Below are 26936 nucleotides of genomic sequence, written 5' to 3'. Positions count from 1 at the left end.
AGACAAGGTTCTAAGTTGTTTTCAACAGAAATCAGCGTTTCTGTTGCAATCAACCTTTAGAAATGGATGGCTGCTCTTTTCAGACTAACTTCTGGCAGATGTCCTTGCAAAATTAATGACTGAAATTCCATCCCCAAAACTGGCATCAGACACTTCAAATTCCGTAATATTCAAGTATTTAAATTATCTTGAGATTCTAAGTCAGTGAGCTCTCCCAGCAGCAACAGGGAATACAACATATCAGAGATCTACTTAAAGATGACATGGTTTAGAATGCGGTGTCCCTGTCGATGGCAGGGGGATTGGAACTGGATGATCTTAAGGTCCTTTCCAACCCTAACTATTCTAGGATTCTATGTCTGAGGATACATAAAACCACGGCTACAAGAAACAGATCAACTGCAATCACTGGGTAATTTTACCTTACCTGCACTGAAAAGAAGTAAATCGATTGGATGAAAAAAGCAGACTTCAGGCATTTAAAATATCTACTTTTTTGCCAAAAAGTAAGTAAAATTGTTGAAACAGGTAAGCTGGATGCTTTCATATGTTACCTATAGAAAGACTGACTTGAATCACTCAATAATTTTTCTTAAAACTTGTTGGGGAAACAACCCATTGCCATTAACATTTCATGAATTCCAGTGACCATGCTTCGTAGTCTGCAAGACAGATACTGTCTTTTGGCCTTCTACACACTGGCTCCAGTTAAACCACAGCTGCAATAGACTCCTTAACCTTTCCCATCAAACCTGTCAACCCTTCTTTAATCTTGCTGATTCTTGATTGACTTGACTTCATATCATGGTCAGGCCAGCAATCATAAGGAGAATCATTAGCAAAGGCATCTAGAAGTGGCTGTCATCAACACTGTCTCACATTTATCCCTAAATCAATCATGATGTGACTATGTTGTTCTTGATGCCAGACACAGTATTCGGCTGTACTCAAAACCTGAAGGTGTAAAAGGGTTGAAATGAATCATTTCTCTGTGTGCAAAGGAAAAACAAAAGGCCTCAGCTGGGGAAGAGGAAAGAGATTATTACCATTAATATGAGAGGCCCTTCACATAAGACATTGATCTAATCATATTTATATCTAATAACTTCACCACTTTAGAGTCAGATTGAAACAAATGATATTCAGCCTTGCAGACCATGCTGACACCACACAGCCCCCACATTTAGTTCTTTCATAGAGTTTGTCTGTGCTGGTGTTATTAATAGGCACACTAAAATGGGAACTTCACCCTGGCTCAGCTTTGACTCACTGAATGGCCTTGGGCACCACATAACCTCTGTCTCCGGTTCTCTATCTGCATAATGTGTTTGTCTATCCAGTGACTTTACAGTCATGGGACACATAAATGGGCCACTTCACAGAATTTTTAGATTGCAATACACTGACTTCCCTTATAATCCTTCTGTACTTCTACAATATATTTCATGAATTTTAACATAAACTTGCCTTTCACATGAAGGCAACTAAACTGTTTCAACAGAAAGAGGAACTACTTAAAACTTCCAAATTAAGCCTCCTAGGAATAGTACCTTGAAGTAAAAGGATGGAACCACAGCCACATAACAAAGCTTAAAGTCTCACAGCCCAAAATATCTTTATTTGATGATGTTTTAAAAAAGCTCTTCACCATCCAGGGCAAGGGTAGAAAGAAGAAAGCTTAATTTCTCACTGTGCAAAGAAATAACAAATAACATAGTTAGCAAAATCTGCGCTGCAAAGTGTGGTCTAGGAATACCAGATGGAAGAATCTGTCGACTGATCTCCATTAATAAACTGGCAGTGAAAAGAACTACATTATTTTGGGATACAAACTGGCTCTGAGTGCAAGACAGTCATCTTCGTTTGACTGCACCAGAGGATGTAAATCCTCAGGGTAGCTGAGACAACTTGCCCAAAGGCAACTGAGATTTACTTGATGTTGTCCACTGAAACAATTCCTACCTTTTAGCCTTCTCTAGATCATAACTTCTCTGCTCCAAGTCTGATCCTTTCTGTCCTAAAGAGAGAAAGACCCCTCCCATCAAGGAAGCTCCTGAGGGGACTTTTAAGGCATACCATACACAAATGTTTATTCATTTATAATGGGGGCATAAAGTGGAGGCAAAAATAAATTATAGAGTGAGCTGACATTAGTTTAAAACGCAAAGACAAATCAAGCACATTAATTATCAGAAGTTGAATAGTTCAACACTGATTATTGCATCAGTAAATGCCAAGAGATAATCTCCATGCTGCAGCTTTACAAAGGCCAGACATGAGGCCAACAAGCCTCATTAGATACAAGTCATTGAAACTTCCACTCACCCATCATTTTCTTATTTTTCCTTATGACTTGGATTTGGGCCTAGATCAAAAATGAACAGCCAGTAATGTAAAGGAATATTTGTAATCCTGGGATATATGAGACATACATTGAACAGAGTTGCCTTAACTCACTGAGCAGTGAGTTGCTCCCCAAAGTTAGCCCTCTCAGCTCCGATATCCAGAGGCACGGATCTCCAGATACCCCAACTGCCACAGAATGGGAAATGCTGTTCCAAAGCCCACTCTAAAGCTGATCTGATCATATAATCTAATAATTACATAACTATTATGATGTAACTACAAATTTATGATGTATCTAGTCTGACAATGCCATTTTAGGATGACAGTTCAAATGAGGATGCGAAAAAACCCTGGTCTAATTCATTCCCAGTATAAACTGGCAGTATTCCCATTGCCTTCAATGAGAGATTTACTTGTTCACCTCAACCCTAATCGTCGGCCAGCATCTTTCCAATATTTAGGAATGAATTGCACCAGCCTAAAAACTACTCACTCTCAAATCCAAAACATCTCCAGAGAGTTGGGGGAAAGTCGTATTTTCATGGAAGTATTTGCATTTAGACAGAAGATTCAGATTTCCTGTTACTGGAGTAACTTACCCATAGAAAGAGAAAACTTCTTCAAATAATAGAATTAAAGAGCTTCAGAGGCAAAGCAGCAAAGGCCAGTTGAAATTATCTATATCCAGATAAGCAGAAAGCAAGAGTCAGAAGTTGCTTAATGGCTGAGCAAAATTGAGTCTAACACACCATGTCATGGCAATGGCTCAAATGTAATGATAAAAGGCACAAATTCTTAGCTAAAAGAGAATGAAAGATAATGGGAAATTTGGGTACATAGAGCCCCTCACCATGATCCTGCCTAGCAGACAGATTTAGCATGTTGTCATGTTAAGCTAAAGAAAGTATAGAAAGAGTGCCTAAAATAGAGAATAACAAAGAAGAAGGAGCAGGCAGAGCCTTAGATACGTGCAATCTGCTTGGGTTGTGTAAGCAACAACAATAAATTCACACATTAAATCGGAATGAAATGTTTCTACTTTTTTGGTTTGTGGGAATGGTGACTTTGTTTCCATTGTGATGCAACCAAATGAGAGTTTCAAAACAGCAAAATTTCCTGAAGAAGGGAGATTTTGAGTTGTGCTCAGTGAAAGACTTTAGTCATGTTAGTGGGTGAACCGCAGTAAAACACAAAAAGTTACTCCACCCTTCTGCAACCCAATGCAACAGCAATGAGTAGAGGATCAACAGCAGCCCACAGCCAAACCAAACGTATTGCAACAGAAAGTTCTTGATCCTGGAGAAAACACTTCACCACAGGCTGGGCTATCTTTATGATTGCTGTGATGATAAAGCATATCTTTAGACACTTTACCATATCATCTGAGGGATTTTGCTACAAGAGAAGCTCTATGAAGGGAAAAATGGAGAGAGAAATAAGGCAGCCAAGTGCTCCATTATGTCTTCTGAGAAGGCAAGACAGTGAATCATTTATGATTAGTTCAATAAGCAAAACCACTGATTTTACAGCTTAGCTATAAATACTTTTTTTTTAATGTGGTTATTGATTTACTATTTAATGATGGTTGGTTAAAAAGATGAGGTTGCCCAAGACATGCATCCATTAACAGTAAAGGATAAACACCTAGGACTTGTGGATAGGTGATGTTTATTGACTTTGATATACTGCATGAATACTGTGGACATACATCAGTGACTCAGGTCAGGGTGTGCTACTCAAAACTACAGATGTTGAACAAGTGAAATGCCTGAATCAGTAATTTAGGTATTAAAACATAAAAAGAAACACAAGTTTTACAGAAGAACAGGACTTGAGCAGTAGTTTCGGAACTGTTAGCTTACTTTCAATAATGATTACCTCAATTTTCATCCACTCTACTGTTTCGCATGAAAATGAAACGCAACCGCCGGGGCTCCACTGCCTCAATGGCACTACAAAGTTTAGCCACTAGAGTGTGTCAAGGCATACATGAGGACTAAAACTACACAGTCCGTACCCTTGAATTCAAACTCCTACCATAAGCACTGGACAAAGACAAGCAGCTTGAATGTACCATTTTTCTGATTTCCTGCTTGACTACTAGAACTTGTCTTAAAGGTTACACTGCTGAGAAAAGGTCTCACCTCATTACTCTGCACAGGCGGTTTCACATGAACACTGAACAGCACGGGCATCCAGAAGCAGGGCAGCCAATTTTAAGATCCATTACACTGTTTCTGTTTTCAATGTCAATGAAATATCCCTTCCAGGCTAAGACTCTCACATTGATGCACTACAATAATCCTGTTATTTTGCACTGAAAAGTCCCCACATCCAGTCAGCGTGTGTCAATCTGTTCCTTCCTGCTGCTCCCTGCTGGATGTGTGCAGTGAGCAGTGGCAGTACAATTTGAGAGAAGAAAACCCCACGTACCTATGCAAAACCTGACAGTCTGCTGTTGTGCAGAGAATGGAGATGCTCTGCTGTATTTAAGCAATCAATGTGAAGAGAAGCCCCTCTCTTTGATAGTAAAATAAAAATAAAAATCAGAGCAGTTAAAATTAGCGCTGCGTAGGCATAAAGCATTGCCAGGATCAAACAGAGTGTGGTGAAATGTACACATTTGGAAATGCTGAACATCAGGTTCTGCCTGCATCCTTCACTGAATCAAGGCTTGGCCCCTTCTCCAGCTCTAAAACTGCACTGACAGCGCTCCCTTCCTCTCTCTTTTTGCCCATTTTTGTCTCTTCTGACTGCAAACTCCCATTAGCTGTTTTGCTTACAAAGGCCAGCTCTTAGTAATAGTTTCTTACTGTCTGTATGTCAGCCTCTTGCTGAAGATTTTAGACACTTGTCCAACTTTTCCTTAAAATACATAAAAACCCCCCAACACACACCCAAAAAAACCCCCAACTCCCAAACAACTACCATAGGAGAGACAGGAATCCTACACACAAATCTGTAGTCACGTACATGCACAAGTGGCGTTCTGAATGAGACGTGCAGCATTTGATTTCATTATCTACTTCCCTTACGAAAGGTCTGCTAAGCCTTTCTTGGAAACTGTAGTAGCTTTCTGAGCTTCCAAAGGTCCACAGCATTAAGGTGATGATGATGACTGAGCAAAACACCTTTTGAAGTCCTTAAGGATCCTTCCAAGTCAGCCACATAGGGTCAATGCAAATAATGGGAGAAGAACACCAGATCTGAAGATTCAGCCTTTGCCCAGATCAACTTGAGAAATAGAGTCTGACTGGGCATCTGGAGCTCCCATCTTCTGCTCTGTAACTTTAGATGAACATTTTAAATGTTGCATTTATCTGAAGTGAACTGGTGGCTGACATGAGAACAAGGAACATAAAAGAGAAGAATAGGAACATGGAATATAAATGAAAGATCTGCGAGTGTAAGGTCTCCCTTACTCAGTGTATATTGAGCTAATAGTACATTAGGTAGGTATCCCACAATCCCATCAGAACTAAGTGATCCTTCTTTCCCTGTGGAGCCAGCTAAAATCACAAATCCTTGCACACCACATTTTCATCCTGAAGAACAGGAGTGTGGCACAGGCAGAGTATACAGCAAAGCTCAAGGTCTAACGCTGGCACAGCACGAGGGAGGAACTACACCTTTACACACCAACGTGGCTGTGAGCAAATGGCTTTTCACAAGTCACCTGAAAACTGTCAGGCCAGTGTCTAAAGAACATTCCCTAACTAGAGCTGAGCAAGTGAAGATTTCCCCAGCTCAGTAACAAAACACAGAAGCCAGGAAAAAGCGAGCACAAACCTCAGTTCCCATAAAGCTCAGGCAGAATGGTTTTTTCTTACAAAATACAAACTTAGTAATTTCAATCTGGGGTAAACCTGAAATGTACATTGAATTCAAAAGAAAATGCTTCATGCCATTTTAAACCCCCCATATTTTACAATTTTTTTATATAGATTCATTTTAAAGTGGAAAATGGCATTTTGGTTTCAACAGATGAAACACTTCATTTTAAGTGTATTAAAATATTTCCTTTAAAAACCTGAGACAACGTTTCCCTATTTTTCTTATTATTTCACTTGAAGCTATTTGTTCAGTTCAAACTAGTCTCACAAACAGCCCCAGTCCTTCAAACCTCTGTTATTCCAGGAACTTAATAATCATTCAGAATTTTTGTCCAGCTCCATTCACAAAGGCAAGGAATATTCTGGCCATACGATCTTGGGAAACGAAATATCCAAGAGCCTTTCTCAAACACCTTTCCGTTTCCTGCCGCCGTGTCCCAGCTGATACTGCCTGTGTCTCTGTGCAGCAGCAGCTCTGCTCTCCCTGGCAGAGTCCCTCATTAAACATTTTCTAGAATGAGAAGGCTGGAAAGTGAACTTCTCTAAGGAGGGAAGAACACCCAGGAGAAGGGATCACAGCTCTGTTCTGAAGCAGGATGAAGCTGATTTATTTCAGGAATTATTTTTCTCTCTCCAGTCAACTACAAGTTACGCAGCAAAGTCCACGCAGCGCTGCTTTATACCGGACCCTGACAGTGTTTGAAAATAAAGGCAATGCAACAGCAGGCGGAGCTCTGCCCTTCTGCAGCCCTTCACGTAGTCCTCTGCAGGAAAGGTTTTCCTGGCCAAACCACCCAGGAGCTGGGCTCTGCTCAGCTACACACTGAATCACAGAATGCTTTGGGTTAAAGGGACTTAAAGCTCATCCAGTTCCCATCCCCTGCCACGGGCACGGACACCTGCCACTAGAGCAGCTTGCTTTGAACACTGCCAGGGATGGGGCAGCCGCAGTTTCCCTGGGCACCCTGTGCCATATCTACCCAGTTTGCACAGCTCAGGCAGTACAAGCCAGACTTGGCTTGTAGATTGCCTGAGGAAGGTGACTGTTGGGTTTACCTCTTGCATCTACCGTTCCACACCTGTCCTGGCACAGTGATCATGGAAATCCTTGGATAAAACCCTACCCAATCATCTCTGCAGAGTTACAGCAGGAAAACACAAACAAAACCTCACAAGTGTGAAATTACCTCTAGAAGAGGAACGGCTATTTCCTCAAAGTTTTTTTCTTTGAAGAAAAGCAGTGTATTTACTGAGTTTCGAACATGGAGAGGCATGTATTTAGATGTAGTGCTTGGGGAGATAGGTTAGTGGTGGACTTGACAGTGTTGGGTTAACTCTTGATTATCTTAAGTCCTTTCCAACCTAAAATGATTCTATGTATTCAGTTGCCTGAAAGAACATGATCTAAACCATTAAAGCTCTGCATTTCATTTTCATGCTTTTCCTTAAGCAGTTAATAGCTGCTAGAATTAAAAAATGGAGCAATGTTTCCAAGCAGCCCACTAAAACAAATAAATGACTCGGACTTCTACACTCTCTTGCAGTTTGGAAGTACAATCATTGCACTGCATTTCCAGTGCTTGCAGCAAGAACAAACTCATTATAAACTAACAGAAAACTACATTTTCCTGCAGTACTGGTGAACAAGCAGTGACATGCAAGTGCATAAATAAGACATTTAAATGCATTTCTATGTTAATAAGTGTAATGATGAATATAGCTGAATTTTAATCATCTAGGGAATAGAGTTCCTAAATTACAGAGGATAAGGAACTAATTGGATTCTGCTCGTCTTCTCTGTTGGCTATGGGTAGCATATTGTGTGTTCCCTAGAACTGAGAAAGGACAACACTCTGGAAAAGGAAGGAGTTACAGAAAGAGGCCATCAAGTAGCTTGAACTTTATGATGAGGGGCTCTTTATCTTCTGTTCAATTTTCTAAGTCAAAATACCACTTATTTTAAGAGCCCCTCCATCCTTTGAAACAAATACAACTGAGAACAGTGAGATATGTTATAATTATCAAAATAGTGGCTAAAGGAATAGCTTTTAGAGCACCTCACATAATTTAATCCCTTTGAAATTTCAGACAGCACATCTTCATGAGAGGCAAGATGTGATTTTACATTCTTTAATACAATGTAGAGACGCAGTGGATATATATGTTTTCCTAATAAGCCTATCTCTAAGCGCTCGACATTTTGAATCAGAGCAGCAAAAAGCACTGGGACATAAGATGGGGTAATGAAAAAATAAAAACATTATAAAAAGAAAGCTGTACATGTTTTCTGCTAACTACGTGGTACGTACATACTACACTCAAAAGCTTTATTCCTTTCTTGGCATGATTTTTTATGGTAACATTACTTGGAAGTAGAACAGGAAGAGTATAACATATATTATAGATTTAACACATGAACCGTTCTGCCAACTAAAACCCAAACATTTTTTCAGACCTATATTACACTTGGTTATCTTTTTTCCTGTTATGAGAGAACTCTCATCTCATTCCTATGAGATAATGACATCTAATAAGACCAGATGATATTTGCACAGCAGTTTGCAACAAAGAGAACTACTTTTTAATCTCCATTTTCCATAAACAAAGCTGATACTACAAACCTCCTGGTGAATAAATTATTAGCAATTAGCCTTAATTTGGGTGGTGGATCCTATCGGAGCATTTCAGTGGTAGACAAATGCAATTTGAGAGAGGTTGGTTCTCTAGCAGTAAAATAACAGGCTGAGGTCACTTTAAACAAACACTTGAAATGCAGTGTATTATTAGTATTTCAATCACTGCCAATTGCCTTTACTTACTATAATTATTGTTTCATAAGATTTAGAACAAACATGTTTTGCTATCTGCTGCAAGACAACATCTCACAAATTGAGGTGATTCAGACTCAGACTTGTCTTACTGTAAGCATATTCTGAAGCCACGACTTTAATCCTAATTATTCAAAACTCACCACAGTTGTACCTGTTTTCTTTAAAAAAATAAAGTAAATCTTGTATGAATTCTGCCTCAAGAGATGGCTGCTCCCTTAACTCTCTTGTTCGTAACTCACCCATTCCAAGTATTAATTCCTTTCTACCACTTTTTCTTTCCTAATTGCTTTGCAAAAAGAATCTTAGTAACCACAGCTGTCTGAAGTAACAGACAAAAAAAAAAGTTACTTTTGTCAAAAGTAACTTACAGCTTTCTACAAGCTTTGTGGAGTGGATTCCCTTCTTCCACATGAGTGTGATGGAACAGGCCACCCTGGTTTACCTAGCAAATGAAAAGCAAACACTTGAATAACCTACCTGCGATCTAATGTGTTGCTAATGAACAGAAAACTACCTGATAATGCTTCTCGTGATAATGTTTTGCATGCTGATGTTGGATATGACCAGCAGTGGCCTTGCTGAGGGAGCATATGGTAGGGACACAGATGACAAAAAATGATGTGACATTTGACTTTAGTGACTTACCTAACATGTTTAAAGCGGGCTGCCTTTTGATGTCCTAACTTCTAAGTGGTTATACTAAGATAAAGCCATCCGATTGTCATAAGTAAAAAGTACATTTTCCATTGCCATCAGCTCGAGAGCTCTCACAGCATTTCTCTTGTGCACTTCTCTACAATACCCATTACCTCAAATATTGACAATCCTAAGTACATTGTAATATTAAATGCTGTATAGGCAAGCAACTATCTTTCCAACACATGTTAAATGCTTTCAAATAGAAACTTCAAAAGTTTCATAAGAAATGCACTCGTAATGTATCAGCTTTGCCAAAAAAAAACCAACCAACCAAACCAACCTCCAAATTTCATTTATCTTTCGGGGGAAAAAAGGTGCAAGTAGGGTATCTTAGCAAAATGGCTACCATTATCCCCTTGGTCTTGGAATCTATGAATATACGAATACAACAGTTCATAGCACTCAGTTCATATGCTGCAGACAAAACAGGTTTCCTGCATTGTCCTCATGGGACCCATAAGAATTGAAACTCTGCATTAAGGCAATCGTTGTAACCAAACCACATACTTCAGCCGGCAATTCCCAGGACTCAGGAAGGAGTTAGTCCCCCTGATGCCCAACAAGTTTCCCTAATACACAATTAGGTCTGGGTACTTTTCACCTCCCTCTGAAGAATCAGCTCACTCTATTCACCCAGAGCAAGTCAGAAGCCAAATCAGATAGTGCCAACAGACTTTTAAAATTAAAAGCACTGTATAAATCATGTCCTTCCACTGGCAGCTCTGCAACTCCTAAATCTTATCTGGTGCTTCTTGTCCCAAAGCAGAAAGAAATAATTTTATCTTCATTTAACAGTTTCTGAACTTTGTATAGCACAAATGGCTTTTCTGATATTTGGGTTTATTTTTCCCCGTAGTGACAATTAAGTAAGTAGGACTGGAAAAGTGTACTACTATGGAACAGAATTCTGGTTTGGTTAATATATTTTCAATATTCATGACCTTTTTCATGACTGTCCAGCATGGCCCTCACCCTTCACAATCCTGAAACCCTAATCCTCAGACCTTTCCCTCTTTACCTCCTCCCTACTCTGCATCTTTTGGTTTTTACTGCTCTTTTTCTTGAGCACGCAGCCTAGCTCAGGTCAGGGAGTCCACCTCATGGTGGTCTGCAGCTTCAGACCTCTGGGTGAAAGACAACTATGATCACATTTGACATGGCTTCTTTTCCTCCTTATATCAGCATGACAACACAACTGATGGCAACACAGCTGTGTTAGAGCCTGGGCTGCTGCTGAGGAGAAGGGAACTTGGGAACACGTGGTAGCAATTTGACTTTAAAATCTATATGCACACGAGGTCTTTCACACATCCCCTTACCTCTGTACCGGGAAGAGGAATACAGAAGTCACATATGGCGTTATTTCTCTGTTTCTTGGATAACCAAGGAAGGCTGCCCATGGAGTAGAATTCACACAGAAAATCCCCAGTCTTCTTCACTCCACCTCCATAAGGGCTATCAAGTTCGTATATGTAAAATTTGGGGAAACAAGAATTCTGCATCTCCTTAGGTGCTGACAGCACTTGGAACAATCTTCATTTAATCTACTTCTGATCCCTTTTCTGTTTGTGTCCTTGATGCAGGTAGTTCAAAGAACAGAATTTTCCTTATCCACCCTTTCCTCCTCTGCAAGTCCTCTGTGTTGTTCTCTGAACTTTGCTCTCGGCATCTCTTACTTCCCTCTCTGTCTGGCAGACAAGGCAACCTTTGAGACCCTTCTGCTCTTAGTGTCACCACAGGGCAGAGGTTACAATTCACATAGGAGCTGTCTCCTGCCAGGCTGTGAGCAGTATGCTAATGTGACAGCTTGGCAAGGATCTGAGAATGGCACTTCTAGCAAAATAACTGTCCTGCATGCTATTTGTCATATATACAACCAGATATCCATCCACAAAAAAACCCTACAGAATCCAACTCTAATATATGTTTCAAATGAGATGCCCACAGGCACTTAGAGCATGAGTCTATGTCAGTAGCCATATGTGCTGTAATCCTCCTCTTTATACACAGACCCAGCATAATCCTTTCATGCATCATATATCTAATCTGTACTCTCTGCTTTGGAAGCAAGATTAATCTAAACATTTCAGAATTAATACAAATACATTAAATAGAATATGAATCTTCATTATTTTGGCTACCAAGCAGTTAAAGAATGAGGCAAATGACCAAATAATCAGTCTGCCATTCAGCTATATGCTGTGCTACCATTTCATTTCAGGTTCTTCAAAGCCCTGCAGCTGAACTTACAGACGGGTATTTAAGGCGGAATTGTATCTTTTGGGGGAATGTGTTATTTTTAAATGCTTAATAATTATGAATTCATTTGCCATTCTTTTTATAAGCAGGGGATCATAATGAACTCATCTGTTATTCATGTGAATGTCAAATGTGTTCCCACAGGAGTTTTATTCTAATTCACTATTAGTTAGTGGACTCATAAAATAAAACGCTATCCATTTATTACTCTGAACATGTAACGCTGGGTAATTGTTCATCAAAGGGCAAATGTAGTATTTTTCTTCATTAACTTTCAGTTCTGATTTAACCAGGTAAAAAATTAGGTTTAAAGGAAGTGTACCTTTAGAAACAGAAGTAAATGTGACAAGCTGTGAGGCTTTCATTTAAAATGCAACAAACCAGATTATCATGAGCTATTTAAAAATGTAAATGTATTATACTATAAGCATACATGCTTGAACTACACACGTTTAACATAAGACAAACTGCACCCCAGTATATAATGCCTAATGCTAGTTCAGCAAAAGACACATTTTTAGTATTCACGAGGTATTCACAACAGTTTTCACACAGCTGTTCTATTGCAATAGAAAATTTAGAGGTGAGATACTTACACATCACTGCAGGATTTGAATGCGATGACACTGGACAGCGGGACTTTGACCTGTGAAAACAAACACAAACTAAGCAAGAGGAAAAACAGAGAATTCAGACTTCACTTTTTCAGAGTTAAACGGGTGTTTCATGGAATTATTTTCAATTTTCTTCTAAATCCCTACTCTAAACTGCATGTTGGCTGTAAGGACTTAGTCCATGAAATGATAGCCCTGAAATATTTCAGTGACAGTTCCTTAGCTCTGACATGCCCTGCTAGGCTTCTCCTCAAGTATGCTGCAGTGACTCCTCAATCTTGAAATCCTAGAATGGTTTTGGGTTGGAAGGGACCTTAAAGCTCATCCAGTTCCAACCCCTGCCACAGGCAGGGATGCCTTCCACTGGAGCAGCTTGCTCCAAGCCCCGTCCAACCTGGCCTTGAACACTGCCAGGGATGGAGCAGCCACAGCTTCTCTGGGCACCCTGTGCCAGCGCCTCAGCACCCTCACAGGGAAGGATTTTTTCGTAATGCCTCATCTCAATCTCCCCTCTGTCAGTTTAAAGCCATTCCCCCTTTCCTGTCATTAGATGCCCTTGCAAAAATGAATGAATTATTATGAAGATACATTTGCAAGGGAGATGGTAACAAATACAGAATCCTATTTGTAATTGGAACCAAAAGATTAATGTATTTATAGTTTTACTTTAAAATACACAAGCACGTGAGCTCTTTATTTTTTTCAGTTTAAGTAAGAGAAGAATATGATTTTGGTGTTAAGGATTACCTCAGTTACTTTATTCTGCATGGAAATGGTAATTTCCTCAAACCAAGTGTACGGTGTTGAAATCAAAACATGGCATCTCTGTGCAATCTCTGGCAGTCAGTGGGTTACTAGAATATTAACCATACCGAAATCATTGAGAAAAACAAGCATGCAAACCAATGCTCAGATGTGTTAGGAACAGCAGAAAGGATGAATGAAAGGAAGAGTGCACAAGAGGACTAACACTGCTGTGCCAAAACCTGCATGAAACTTGGTTGAAGCTTGCATGCTTATCAGCTGCTTTTTATTCCAAATGAACATAACGTGTTTATTATATACATTAAACAGCTATGACAAAAAGTTATCACTACCAGCAGGCAGCCTAAAGGCCATTCTCTAGAGAGAGAAACAAATTGGGTAGTTAACAATAAGAAGACACAGAGTGTTATTTAATGGAATTTGTGTGTGCATGGACATATATATATATATGGTATAAATGTGGTATAAATACCACTTTCTTTAAAAGCACAGGGCAGCTCAGGAGACCTAGGAACAGACAAATCATTCATCAATTTATAAGGGAACCTACAGGTTTAAAAGGCCTGATTTTGAACTCATCATTCTGTAATGGTGAAATTCTATTGACTTCATTGGACTAACTTGATTTATACATGTCTGAAAGGAGACTTAACTTGTGCAATAGAAAGTATGTCAGAAAATAATATGCTGGAGAGCATGATATCTACAGAAATAAAGCAATAAAGCTAACGAATAAGTGACTAACTATGCATAAGTGAGGTACAAGTAACAATTGACAGGAGAAGAGGTAATGGCCTCAAGGGGAGGTTTAGATTGGATATTAGGAAAGATTTCTTTTGAAAAGAAAATATAGAAAGATTTCTTTAGACCACATAGAGGGTGCTCAGGCATTGGAACAGACTGCCCAGGGCAGTGGTGGAATCACTGTCCCTGGAGGTGTTCAAAACCAGTGTAGATGGGGCCCTTAGTGACATTGTTCAGTGGTGGCCTTGGCAGTGCTGGGGTAATGGTTGGACCTGATGATCCTAAAAGGTCTTTTCCAACCTGGCTGATTCTATGATTCTACAGAATGCTATCAGTTCCCACAGATTCCATTTTATTCAGAGGCTTGCAGGACTTGGAGCTCAGGCTTGCCAGTCTCTTCTGAAGCCTCAAGGATCCAAGGCAGAATTATGGATGAGCTGCACTTGAGCTGTTTGGCTTTCGCTACCTGCAGGACTGAACATGTAAAAACCAGAGAGAGGTGAGGATGAGGGGTGACCCCAGAGTGCCGTCAGGCTCAGCTTCACTGGGGCTGCACTCACACATTGCCAATGATGAAAGTAACAGCTGCCATGAGAAAGCTTTTGCTGGAGCCCTGCTGGCTTTTTGCCACAAAGGGTAACTAACATCTGCTATTAACTAACATTCTATTTATATCTCCAGGCTCTTCAAGACAACGTATTTCATGCTTTTAGCAGTTACAGGTTGATAGCATTGGAGCACCAGCACCTTTACGGCAAAACACTGGCATTTGTCAGGTTTTTCTTTCCGAGGAAGATAAGTGCACCAAAGTGATGTAAATGGTGACTTTATAAAACTAGTCACAGAAAGGATCAACATGACAGTCAGGGTGATGTGGACAGAGCAGAAACACTGGAAGAGACAAGGTTAAGTAATTTAGGCATTGACTATAAAAAATGCTAACACTTTTAGGGAAAAAGGACAAAAATACATTCAATAAATACTAGTATATTGCAGTTTTGAAGAAGGAGAAACACAACTGACATGCATATTTTTATAAGCTACAGTAGTCTTCTGCAGCTAATGAACATTCTTTCAAAACACTAGCCAAAAGGTTTCAAGAGGTGTGACTAAAACTATCCAATATAAGTGATTAGATGTTCCCACCTGAAACAGCAGAAGCGGTTCTTGGCTATATTAAGCTTAACAGCTTCTTTTATAGAAGCGAGAATAGGAAAGGGCAAGCAGAAGGATTCACTCGTTTTTCGCTGTTCACAAAGATTAAAGAAGAAAAAAAGTTCTTTAGTCTTTGGAGAAAAGAACAGTATCGCTCATTTCTCTTCAGCTCCAGCTTCGATGCTATCTGAGCTGTGTACAATACCAGAGCAAGTGAGCATGAACCTAAGCTAAGAAATGATCATTAGAGGAATGGAGGTGGAGATCCTTCAGACCAAAAACTAGATAATATGTGCAAAACCAGAGCAAAAGCAGCGGCCAGAATACACTAAATAATTTCGGATGAAATAACATCCAAAACCTCAAAACTCTTACATCAAAAATAAGATCAGCATATATGCCCATCACCTTCCTTATGTGGGCGCATTTCTTTCATCCTAACCCATTACCATTGTTAACAATCAGCAAATGTTGCTAATATTCCCCTCTTCTGGAATTTCTACTCCTTGCATTAACTAAACTGATACGAAAGTTTCATTTTGGTGGGTTTAGATGAGCTATAGAATCAAATGCTGACCACGTGGGATGGTTAAAGATCTCATGCAATTCTTCGACACAAACAGGCATGGAGTCATGGTGTCCTGATTAGATTTTAATTCCCAGCAATTGCAATTCCAGCCTCCTCATTTACTCATTCATTGAATATTAATGCTTACATTTTCCCTAATACACCTCAATCATTGTGTCCTACCAGATTGTTGCTAGGTGTCATTAGGGGTGGCTGTGTGACTGCACTGGATAAAGACACCTACATACGGTCCTATATTTATTGATTTCAACATCTCAAAGCTAGCACTTCAGCCTCCTCAGAAATGAGATGTGCTATTAATATATATGGCTGCTCTACAGGAGTGGAAAACATTTTGTGAAGGAGAACTACAAACAGCCATGTCAAAAAATATGTCCTAAGGCTTATTATTAATGTATCAGCTAGCATAAATCACTGTAGCTCCACTGACCTCAAATGAAACCATGGTGAATTTACACCAAGAATATAGCTCTGTAAGCTACATCTTCTATTATCACTGGACAATGGAAAAATACATCCCAAAGGGGAGGATATTGCATTAACATTAACATTTGAGGAACATTCCAGCTCAAAGAATTAAGTGAAAAGAATTCCATTAAAAAGCTACTCCTCGTCTCACCATCATTTATTGAAGGTACTTCGATCCTCAGGTTTTTAATTAAATAACTTTACTAACTCCATTGACAGATTTAATGTTTCTGTCTCTAGTTAGAAAACTGTCCAGTCCTAGGTATTTAGTTCAACAGATAACATTTTAGAGCACATGGTGGTTTGTTGGTTTTCTTTTGCTTGTTTTTCGGGGGGAAGAGTTGTTTATCATAGAATCATAAAATAGTTAGGGATGGAAAGGACCTTAAGATCATCCACTTCCAACTCCCCTGCCATGGGCAGGGACACCTCACGCTAAACCATGCCACCCAAGGCCTCATCCAACCTGGCCTTGAACACCACCAGAGATGGAGCATTCACAACCTCCCTGGGCAACCCATTCCAGTGCCTCACCACCCTCACAGTAAAGAATTTCTTCCTTATATCCAATCTAAACTTCCCCTGTTTCAGTTTGAACCCGTTACCCCTTTGGGGTGTTTTGTTGTGGTGCTTTTTAACTAACTGATGTCCAGTTTTGCAGAGTAAGCTCCATGCACAGATGGTTTAACAGGACCAACCCCTAAATTTGCCTAAGAGTGAAAAATGTCTGCAAAACAATGTTAATTTTAAAATAACACAGACTGGATTCACAGTATGGTGAAATTGTAACATAGCGCAAAATATGAAACGGGGCCAGGATTCCAGCTACACAACATGTGAAGACCTTTTGTCTGCTGGCTGGTATCACATCCTGAGATGGCTTTTTGTACAAGATTTTTTAGAAGAGACTTCAATAGGGGTTTGATATATGGAACAATAGCAGGATATGGCCTCTAACTGGTAGGAACAATTACTGTTCTCAGACATGTGCAAGTTAACTTTCATTAACTTTATTGGATTTTGTGCACACTTTCTGGCCTAGATTCAGAGCTGCATCTAATTTCTCCTGGGGACAGCCGAGAAAGGGAGCACACTGAAGAACAGCAACTATTCTGTCTAAGCAGAATATACTGAGGAAAACTCACATGAGCCTCAAGAATGTGATAGAGCAGTTTGGGAATAATGGGAGAAAGTAACGCAGGCAAACCCACTTTCTTTCCAGCTACATCCATAAAGCCTTGTAGGCTGCAGAGCAAGGGAAGAGTTGTCTAGACTGTCTCCACAACGGGGGGAAACTCCTCAGACCAAAGGAATTCTCAGCCTGTAAATCTTCCAGTTTAATGGCAAGCTTGTCCAAAAAAGATCATTATGATGGGAAGACACAAAGATAGAATTTAACCGTTGAATTCGGGGAGATATAAGTACAGACTCTTCTCTAGACTAATAACTAACTAGAGTAATAACCAACAACTCCATAGAGATGCTAGCTGGTTACACTGCTCAATTTTTGGAGTTTGGTTTTTACAGAATTAACTGTGGTATAATGTTTCCTTTAGTTCCAAGAAAGTGGAAAATGATAGATTTTGAAAAGAGAGCTTTGTTTCCCCTTTCACTCCCCAGCTCTGACTTTTCCACAGTCTCAAGCATTAACTACTTCAAGGCCCCTTATGCAGCCTTTGTCTTTCATATATTTCCTCAACTGGCTTTCCTCACCTATTGTTTAAAATTCAAACACTTCTGTGATTTCTGACAGTTCCCCCACAAATACATGCAATGCCACTTAGGCTACTTCTTCTCATTTTTCACCAGTACTGTCTAAGCAGCCCAGGGCTATAAATTCTCAATTTTGTACGGCCACTTCAACAGACCAACACAGATTTTTTTTCTGATGAACCAGACTGGAGAACTAATTTGGCTGAAAAATAATTAAGGGAAAATAATAATTGTTTTTCAGCTTGATTTTCTGCCTCACATCTGCACAAACAGCTGCATGAATGCAACAGAATGGGTGGGACAGGAAAGAGAACAATTAGCTGAGGGAGAGCTGCTTAAACCAACATTACTACTACTGCAGAAATACACATGGAACCACAGCCTAAACGTGCTATTTTAAGTAGCCTTTTAAATCCCTCACCTGTCACAGTGCCTATTAAAAGAGTTGATGCTAATAAGGCAAGGATTATATCACTCCTGCTTACCCATGCAGCCCAATTTTGGCTCATTGTTTCCTGGTTCTTGTCTTGTAATTAGATTGTAAGATACTGAGAGCATAAATCATATTTTGGCCTACTTGAGAACAAACTGACTTCTACTACAGGCAGCACAAGTGTCACCTCGGATTCAAAAGGAATTGGATCATATCTGTTAGGTTAGCATTTCCCTCAGACAGGAGCCATTCTGCTGTTTTGTTGAAGGACAACCCTTCAGAGCAGCTTTGGATCACTAAGGAACATCTTTCTGCAAAGAATTCCATTTTTCTTATCACCATTTCTCTAACAGCTCTTTATAAGAATCATGGGTTGTGATTTTTAATTAAGAAATTAATTTCAATCTCTCACTTGTAACAAATGATGATCCTAAAATCACTGGGGCTTTAGAACATGAGGTGAGCAATAATGCTAAACAGCTGGAATCATAAAGCAGAGCTACATCATACCTAAATTAAACTGATCTAATTGGACTACCATACTGACTATGTTGGTACTGCTGTGAGTCTGGTTTTATACTGAGTTCACTCAGTACATTTGACTGCATATGAGGCACAGCACAGTCATCAGCCAACAGGAGAAAATCTGTTTAAGTTCACAAAATATAGTACTATATACATGAAGGAACAGAACACATTCGGGGTTCCTTGTAATAAGAAATGTAAAGGTCCCTAGACTTAACTGCAGCAAAGGGCCAGTGGAACAGATGTTGCCCTTAACTGAAGCCATCTTGTCCAAAGAATAATATCAATGGAAATTTTCCATTGAGCTGTAAAAAATGTTTTGCAAGCCTGCAGCTCTCCCCACTACGGACAAAAAGATTTGATAATACAATTGTGTCTTCCTGATTCCATGAAACAATGATTTCCACAGTTGTGTTCTTGTATTTGTTGCTGTCTCTACAAAAGAGAGACTTGGTATACGTTACATTGCAATAACGTAATGTACAGTGTAACGTACAATACATAAAGTAGGAGCACAACTATAAGCAGATATAGCAAAGATCATCTGCAGAGGGAGAAAAAGTGTTTTTAATGAATAAGTGATGTATTCAATTTACCCTTTCATTCAGGAACCACTGCAATACAATCCTTAATCAACAAGTGATCGCTGTGCACTACCAATAGTCTTGATACCGTGTAAGGACATCAGTCCTAGCCCTGAGACTTGCACTGAACCCCACAAGTACCTATCCCAGTAGAGTGAACAATCGGTATTTGTGAATGCCTCACAGCTTTCACAATTACTTGATATTTTGATAAATGTGAGTGTTAAGTAATGTAGGATGGTAAAAACCTGAGAAAAAGGCAGAATTCAATACCTGGAGAAACTGTTTTCCCAAAAGCAACAGAAGGTGTCACTGCTAACTGATTTTAAACAAATGAATCCCTATGTGGAAAACACTGCCTTTGTTTTGAAAGGAACTTGAAAGTTGTTTCAGAGAGGGGAACTGGGTTCCCTTCTCAAGTATTCTCCAGCTCCAAACATAAACATTACATTTTAAAATGGAAAAGACTGCTTTACACCATCTAATTCTTCTCCTTTCTGTTTGCTATTATTCCCTGCAGCTGTTTCAGCTCAGGCTGTGATTCACAGTCAAATCAAGAGAATTTTAGGCCAGTATTTGGACAGAAACCCTCAGAGGGTTTTTTAACCCATTAATAGTAGAGCTCCTAGGAACCGGCCATTTTCTCTTCAAATCCACAGTAATTCAGTATTCAGACAAAATTAAGACCATGAAGATGCTGGAGAAAACATTTCCAACAAGAAACGTCAAACAGAGTCTCAAAATAGCTTGCAACTGTGAAAACTTTCTGTAGACTGCATTTTAGCCTGGACAATGACTGCCTGTGTCTCTAAAGCTGCAATATTATTTTAACCCCATGCGGCAACCCTCACTCCCTGGTGTTCCCTGATATTGCAGTGTTGCTGCTCCATGTTAAGCAGCTGTTACACCCCATGCCAGAGACGGCTGCATAACACTGACGGCTGAGGTGCTGTTTTCTAAATATACATACACACAGCTTTTGAAGTACTTTATGGCCGTTTGCAAGTCTCTCCATGAATTCAGACACATCTACACGTGAGGCTAATATAAACCACATTTCCCCTCCTACCCCTACAGCTTGCTGAGCTGCATTTTAACTGTCTGAAGCACTGCAGAACTCACATCCTTTTCCCTCTGGACTTCCCTTCCCTCGAGGTCTCGTCATGAGGAAGCTGCAGACACCTGGCGCTGTGGTCTCACAGGGTCACGGCTGCTTGCCCTGAGGCCAAGGGCCTACGCTCTTGATCCACTACTTACTGGATGTGAAGTAATTGCTAATGCTGTAATTAAAAAACATATATATATATGTATGTGTCTATATACATATATATACACCTAAAGCCCGTGGCGTTTAGCCATCAGGACTGCACGTTTAATAATAGATTTAATAGGTGCATCCAAGCACTCTTCCAGCCTGCCGGCACCAACACAGCCCCTTGCTTCGCTTTCCCTCCCCCTCCCTTCTCTTCCCAAGAGGAAGGCATCTCAGGTCACCTGCATTATTTAGCGGGGTGTTTTTAACCACCTCCAGGGCTCTGCCTCTGCCGCGCGGTTCCCGCAAGCCGGGTCTGGGGGGTTATTTTCAGTTTATTTATCTATTTTCCAGCACGCGGGGTGCAGTTGCTCCACATCCCCGGCAGAAGGAGGAGAACAAGCACCGGGGGGGGGGCGGGGGGTGGTGGGAAGGCGAGAAGGGGTGGCTCGGTGTGTGGAGGGGAGGAGAAACGCCGCCCGGCCGCCACACCTGCGGGCCGCGCTCCCCTCTACCCCGGGCCCGCCGGCCAGGACCACTCACCGGGTCGCTCTAACGCAGCTCTCTCTGTCTCTTCCCACCCCCCCATCTTCCTTTCCCTTCTGCTCCTCATTCATTCTTCCCCCTTTCCCGCCCCCTCCCCGTTGCAGGCGGAGCGGGCCCGGCAGGAGGCGGAGCGGGCCGCCGCACGTCCCCCGGCCGGTCGGCCGGCCCCCCCGCCATGGGTCGGAAGCGCTGCGTGGGGGGAGACGGCTCCAAGATGGCGGCGGGTTGCTGCGGGGTGAAGAAGCAGAAACTCTCCAGTTCCCCTCCCTCGGGCTCGGCCGGCCCGGGAGGCGGCGGCAGCGGCTCCCACTGCGGAGGGGCGGCGGCGGCGGGGGGCGAGCCGGGGGCGTTGCCCCCGCCAGGGGGTCCCCGTCTCAACGGCCTCGGGGGGCTGGCGGGGGGCGCCGCCGGCTGCGCCCTTTCCCCGCCGCTGCCGCCCAGCTGCGGCGGGGGCCCCGCCGGCCTGTCCCCGCCGGCCTCCTCGCTGCTCTCCTCCCCCGGCGCCGGCTCCGGCGGGCCCGGCTGCAGGAAGATGGTGGTGTCGGCCGAGATGTGCTGCTTCTGCTTCGATGTGCTCTACTGTCACCTGTACGGCTACCAGCCCCCGCGGAGCCCCCGCTTCACCAACGACCCCTAGTGAGTATCGCCGTGCACCGGCCCGCCGCCGACCGCCCGCCCGCCCGCCCTCCCTCGTGGGCGCCTCGTGCGCGCCCGCCCGGCCCCTGTCCTCGCCTGGCCCGCGGGCGCCCCCGCCCCGTGGCCGTGCGGGCGCCGGCCGTTCTCCGCGGGGGCCTCGCTGCCCTCCCGCTCCCGGCGGCGCGCCCCCCATGGCCGGTCGCACCGTTAACCCCTGCCGGGCCGCCCAAGGGGACCCGCTGTTCCCCGACCCCTCCGGCCGTGTCGGGCAGTGCTAGCTTCTCAGCGCTCCGCTCCGAGCCTCTCGCCTTTGTGCGGTGCCGGATCTGTGCTCCCCTGGCTTCGAGGCGACCTCCGACCGAGGGAGCTTCCCGCAGCGCCCCGCGGTCAGTGCCCTCTCCCGTCCGTGCTCATTTCACTAGCGGTCCTTAGTGGGACCCTTTCTCTGCCCGTATGTTCGCGTGAGTGCGGGCCTCTGCTTCCCCAGTGCCGGATGGGGAGTGCCCAGCGTGGGAGACCTGCCGGCTTTGCGAGCACTGGTGTACCAGTAGGTTCCCCGTGCCAGGCACTCGTAACGCTACTTTGGTCTCAGACTGTGCGGAGTCCTTGCCTTGTGACAGCCCTGTAGATCACACAGCGTTAGACATCCCTCAGTAATCCACCACGTCAAACTCCCAGAGTTTGGAGCAGATCACATAAACACCTGTTACTCCCATCCTCCTTCACCTCCTTGCAAGAGTGTCCTCCAAGGGCTTGCTCTATTCCTGTCCCTGGCCGCTCTCGTTTGGTGTTCATCTTGAACCCCTGTCCTTCTGCCTTTGAAAGTGACCCGCCAGGACAGTGTTGTCCAGCATGTCAGCACCTGCAGCCTGCCTGCCCCGGGGATCCGGGGGTGCTGCTGCACATAAGATCTCAGACACTACAGGGAGTAACTTCTCTCTGACAGGAAGTTACTTCCTCAGTTGGGATGAGTTACCGAGTTGCTGCATTCTCCAAGGCTGTTTGAATGCACAGTTAATGTAAGAGGTTGTTGAAATTAAGTTTTCGCTCTTTTGCTTTGCTTTGAAATGGGATAGAGCTTATGTGGTGAGTTTCCAAGCTTCAGCTGAGACTCGAGTGTGTTGGTCCACCAGAGTGCATGTCACTTGTTTCCTCTTATGTACAGCATCACTGTTAAATCTGAGAGAACCTGTGCTTAATGAACACAAGTTAGTGTATGTCCTCCTCCCTCATGCACCAATGCAAATGGTTATCATGCAGCCTGTGTTTCATTAGTGACATGTGGTGTATGCTTCTTAGTGTTTAAAATAATGTATTAAAGATCTTATTTGGAGTCCGTGCTGTTCTAACACCCAGGATCTATACATCTCTTGCATACTTTCAACTGCTGTCATGACAACCCAGCTCTGTGGATTCCTACTTTAACCTGCCACTCCATCAAGTCTTCCTTGTATGTTCTTCATAACCCCTGTGTGATTCCATCAGAGTACCAATAATGAAAGGAGGGCAGGGAGGCTCCACTGTGAGTTTCCTTCCCCAGGTCTTCTGCAGATCCCTGTCTGTTCTTTTGTGGATACCAGTTGCTCAGGAGCTGCTGCTCTGAGTAGCCATTTTGCTTTGCGTTGTCCTGTGTGTGTTCTCAATCCCAGAGCTATAGGTTACAGTGTCAGCTTTGTACCGTTTCACTCTTTCATTGCTGTAAGAGAGTTGAATTCTCTGTTACAGTATCACCTGGTTGTTATTATGTCTTTTTACTGTACTGTACTGCTACCTTCTGTGTTCTGTAAGTGGAGGAAACTGAGACGGGGTGAAGATCTCGCCACTGAAATCTTTTCCAGTAAGAACTTTGATTCCTCTCAGTAACCAGGAGATTGCTTCACCTTTCTCCTTCCACTCCCTACTTTGACAAGAACACAATAGTGAATCAAGTACAATTATTTCTACTTTTCTAAAATTCGCACATGTGCTGAAGTGTTTCTCAGATTTAGTTGCTGTGTCAATGGACTGCTGAAAATGGCACCACCATTAATAAAATCAGTGATATTTCTGCTTCTTGCGATTCTCGTGCAGCATGCACAGTTGTACAGATTGAGAAATGAGCTAATCATGGTTTTATTTTTTCCCCTGGTTAGTTTTCTCATTCCCTCTGGATCGTTACATGGCTTCACAAATACTTGTGCCCGCACAAGTGTGCGGTGGGAATAAGCAGACAGATGGCAGAACTGCTGCTTTCAGCAGCCTTGTGAGCTGATTATGTTTGTGCAGTTGGGGAAGCAACTTTGAAGAAGTTGCTCAGTATCGCATGTAAAATTCGAGGTTGGTTGGTGAGTGAATCGCACTGCTCAGAGGCAGCAGGACTTCCAGCATTCAAAAGATTCACAGGCAGTCTTGTCGATAACTGGCTCACAAAGATGTGATGTTGTCTTTGAAGCTGAGCTTTACCCTGTACAGCAAGAAAACCTGAATGAGAACTGGCATTTTCCAATGAGTGTATGGTGCAGTTTTCTGCCTGGAATGCTTTTGGAGGTTTTGTCCATAGGCTGAAATCCCTGCTCCAGGAGTAGTAGTCTAAAATAAGAGATTGTATGTGAATTCTAGAAATGGTTTTTAAAATTACCTTAATTACAGGGAGGATGAAAGGCCTGGAAGCAGGTATCCTCACACAGGCGTGACTCATGTTCCTTGCAGGTCCTTGAACAATGAAGCTGAGCATGATCAAAGACAGGCAGGTGGCTGAATCACTTGGACAGGGGGTTCTGATGCGTTGTCTTTTGAACAAAACCTGCTTGTGACACCTCTGGATTTTGGTAACTTTTTGATGCCGATATGAGGGCCATGGCAGGGCTCAGAGGGATGGAAATTTGGAGCAGTTACTAGGAATGAGAGGAAATGCCTGTTTTGAAAGGGTGTGGGTTTTGGACTCTAGCAGAGCCCATACATGGATGAAATAGCTGGCTTATCATATCCCTGACTGTAGTTCCTGAAGCACAGCATATGGGATGTTGGGTGAGGGTACTGCTGGGGAGCTGTTGGGTTGGGGAGAGTGACTCAAGGAGTCAAAAGAAATTAGCTGGAAGATAGTGAATCTGCCCAGCAGTGTCTTGGTGGGACTAGGCTCAGCAAATCCTTCCAGCCACAGGCTTCCACTGATCTGCTAACATTTCATTCTATCACTGTCTTCACTGAAGAGCTTTTTTCTATGTATAACTTCACTTGACTTTGCTTTGCTCTCTAAGCCACCCCTTCCCTTCTTCACAGGGTGTGTTCTGCAGAGCTTGTGCTTTCCCCTTGCTTCTGCCATTGTGGTGGCTCTCAAACTATAGGTGTGGAAGGAATGTAAAAATGACCCTGGAGGTGTGGATGCTGATTCAGAGTTTGAAAATTGCTGCCCCAGACAAAAATTGTCTTTATAGAAAGTGTCATTTGGACACTGCTCTTGAAGCACTGTTTGATGAAAGTTATGGAACACTGCAGTTGGTGAAAAGCAGCTTTTTCAGAGATGGCAATAGGAATAAATTGGAAGGGGATGCAGGAAGAGTTGTGAAAACATTTTTACCCCACTCATCTAGGGAGGAGGAAAACTGAGCAGGTTTTCTTCCTGTGTTTCTTACCTTTCTGACAAATAACTCGCATCCCTTTAGTTCTTTTCTGTTATGGTCTTGTGCAACACACCCTTGTGCCTCTGTGATCGCTGGAAACAATACCATGTCCTGCCTTCCACTGTGGAAGTTTCCCACTTCCACAGCCCACCCATGTGAAAAGACTCAAGTTTCATGTTGCTCACTACTGTTTTTCTTCTAGTAGGAAAGTGTTTTGACTGGAAGTGCAAGCATGTGCAAGAAGGTTGTGAGAGGATGGGAAGGGTAAGGATCGAAGAGTGCAGCTGAAGCTGTGCTTTGTGGGTGAGGAGGACTTTTTTCTCACATCTCTCACATCTCTGTTCACTGTAAAGACTTCCCTTGACACACAGAAATCACTCTTCTGAGTTGTTAATCCTGTAGTGTCTGCCTCAGGCCTGCCTGCTTAATGTTGACATGTTTGTAGGGCAGTCCAGCAGGTTAACTCATTTGCCTGTTGTTTGCTTCTTACAGTCCCTTCCTGAAGGTTGCCTGCTAGCAAACAGTATTATTTTATTGGTCATCACCCATACTTGACACAATTTATAATGGGAATTGCCTGTTCTGCTCCTCTAATCTGGTACATGGTAACCAAGAAGATTTTGCAGCTGGAATGGCTGGTGTGGCTTGTGCCTTGCTTCCCATCTGGCTGATGAGCTCTTGGGAAAGATGTTTACCACGGGTGCCTTGCATCAAATGCCTAGATGATGGCTTGCTCATATCCTCCTCATCTGGCAGGGCGGGTGGACTGCGCCAGAGGCATTGTATGGTTTGTAGCTCATCTGTGTGCCTGTGATGGACCTGGTGCTTTAGGGAAGCATCAGACCTGTTGTGCCTGTGCAGGCTGCCAGCCCTGGAGGCTCCAGCCCTAGAGGTGTTGCTGGCAGCCACATTCTTTGCAACAGGAAGCGTGACTATCTTATGTGATTGCAGGCCTCTGGATTAAAACACTTGCTAGGTTATATGCAGTCTTGACCTAGAGTCTTAGCTTAGAAATCCATCAGTTCCTTTCTTCATTGATGACTCACAGGATTTTGCAGCAGTATTTCCATTTGGCTGCAGGATAGAGATACAGATATGCTCTGGTGTTGATATGCCTGACCTTTGTATTTCATTGTGTTTTCAGGTCTAAAGTCTGTCAGTTTGCCTGTTCTAGAAGGGTATGGGGTGGCAGTACTACACTACCTTAATTACTCACTAGTGAAGGTTGGAGACATTTAAATTCAATACAGTTTAGGAATGTGGAGTTAGCTAACCTTGTGCCCATTCATTTCACACGCTCAACCAAACTTGTCATCCTGCTCAGCATGAGTGTAACTTCACCCTG

General features: G+C 42.6%; 2 protein-coding genes across 6 annotated transcripts in view; one reads left to right on the top strand and one right to left on the bottom strand.

Annotated features, from left to right (window-relative positions):
- The window catches only part of PAK3 (p21 (RAC1) activated kinase 3), a 247338-nt gene extending 225919 nt beyond the window's left edge, over window positions 1–21419 (bottom strand). For 3 of the 5 annotated variants that reach the window (XM_080624610.1, XM_080624606.1, XM_080624609.1), the window contains exons 1-3: window positions 21053–21098; window positions 20681–20838; window positions 12565–12614 (exon numbers count right to left, since the gene is read on the bottom strand). The gene's annotated coding sequence lies outside the window, so the exon portion shown is untranslated. Of the gene's footprint in view, window positions 1–12564; window positions 12615–20680; window positions 20839–21052; window positions 21192–21353 lie in introns of those variants that run through there. The other 2 variants (XM_080624605.1, XM_080624607.1) reach the window with 2 other exon arrangements.
- The window catches only part of AMMECR1 (AMMECR nuclear protein 1), a gene marked incomplete at its 5' end in the record, with an annotated part of 101324 nt that overhangs the window by 4304 nt on the left and 70084 nt on the right, over window positions 1–26936 (top strand). Inside the window, one exon of the mRNA XM_080624611.1 lies at window positions 21461–21992. Within this exon, the coding sequence (XP_080480737.1) occupies window positions 21461–21992 (532 nt within the window). The remainder of the gene's footprint in view (window positions 1–21460; window positions 21993–26936) is intronic.

Source organism: Psittacula echo (assembly GCF_963264785.1).
Source record: "Psittacula echo genome assembly, chromosome: 8".
NCBI lineage: Eukaryota > Metazoa > Chordata > Aves > Psittaciformes > Psittacidae > Psittacula > Psittacula echo.
Note: the sequence above shows the minus strand (reverse complement) of the source record. Positions and strands in the feature narration are given on the sequence as shown.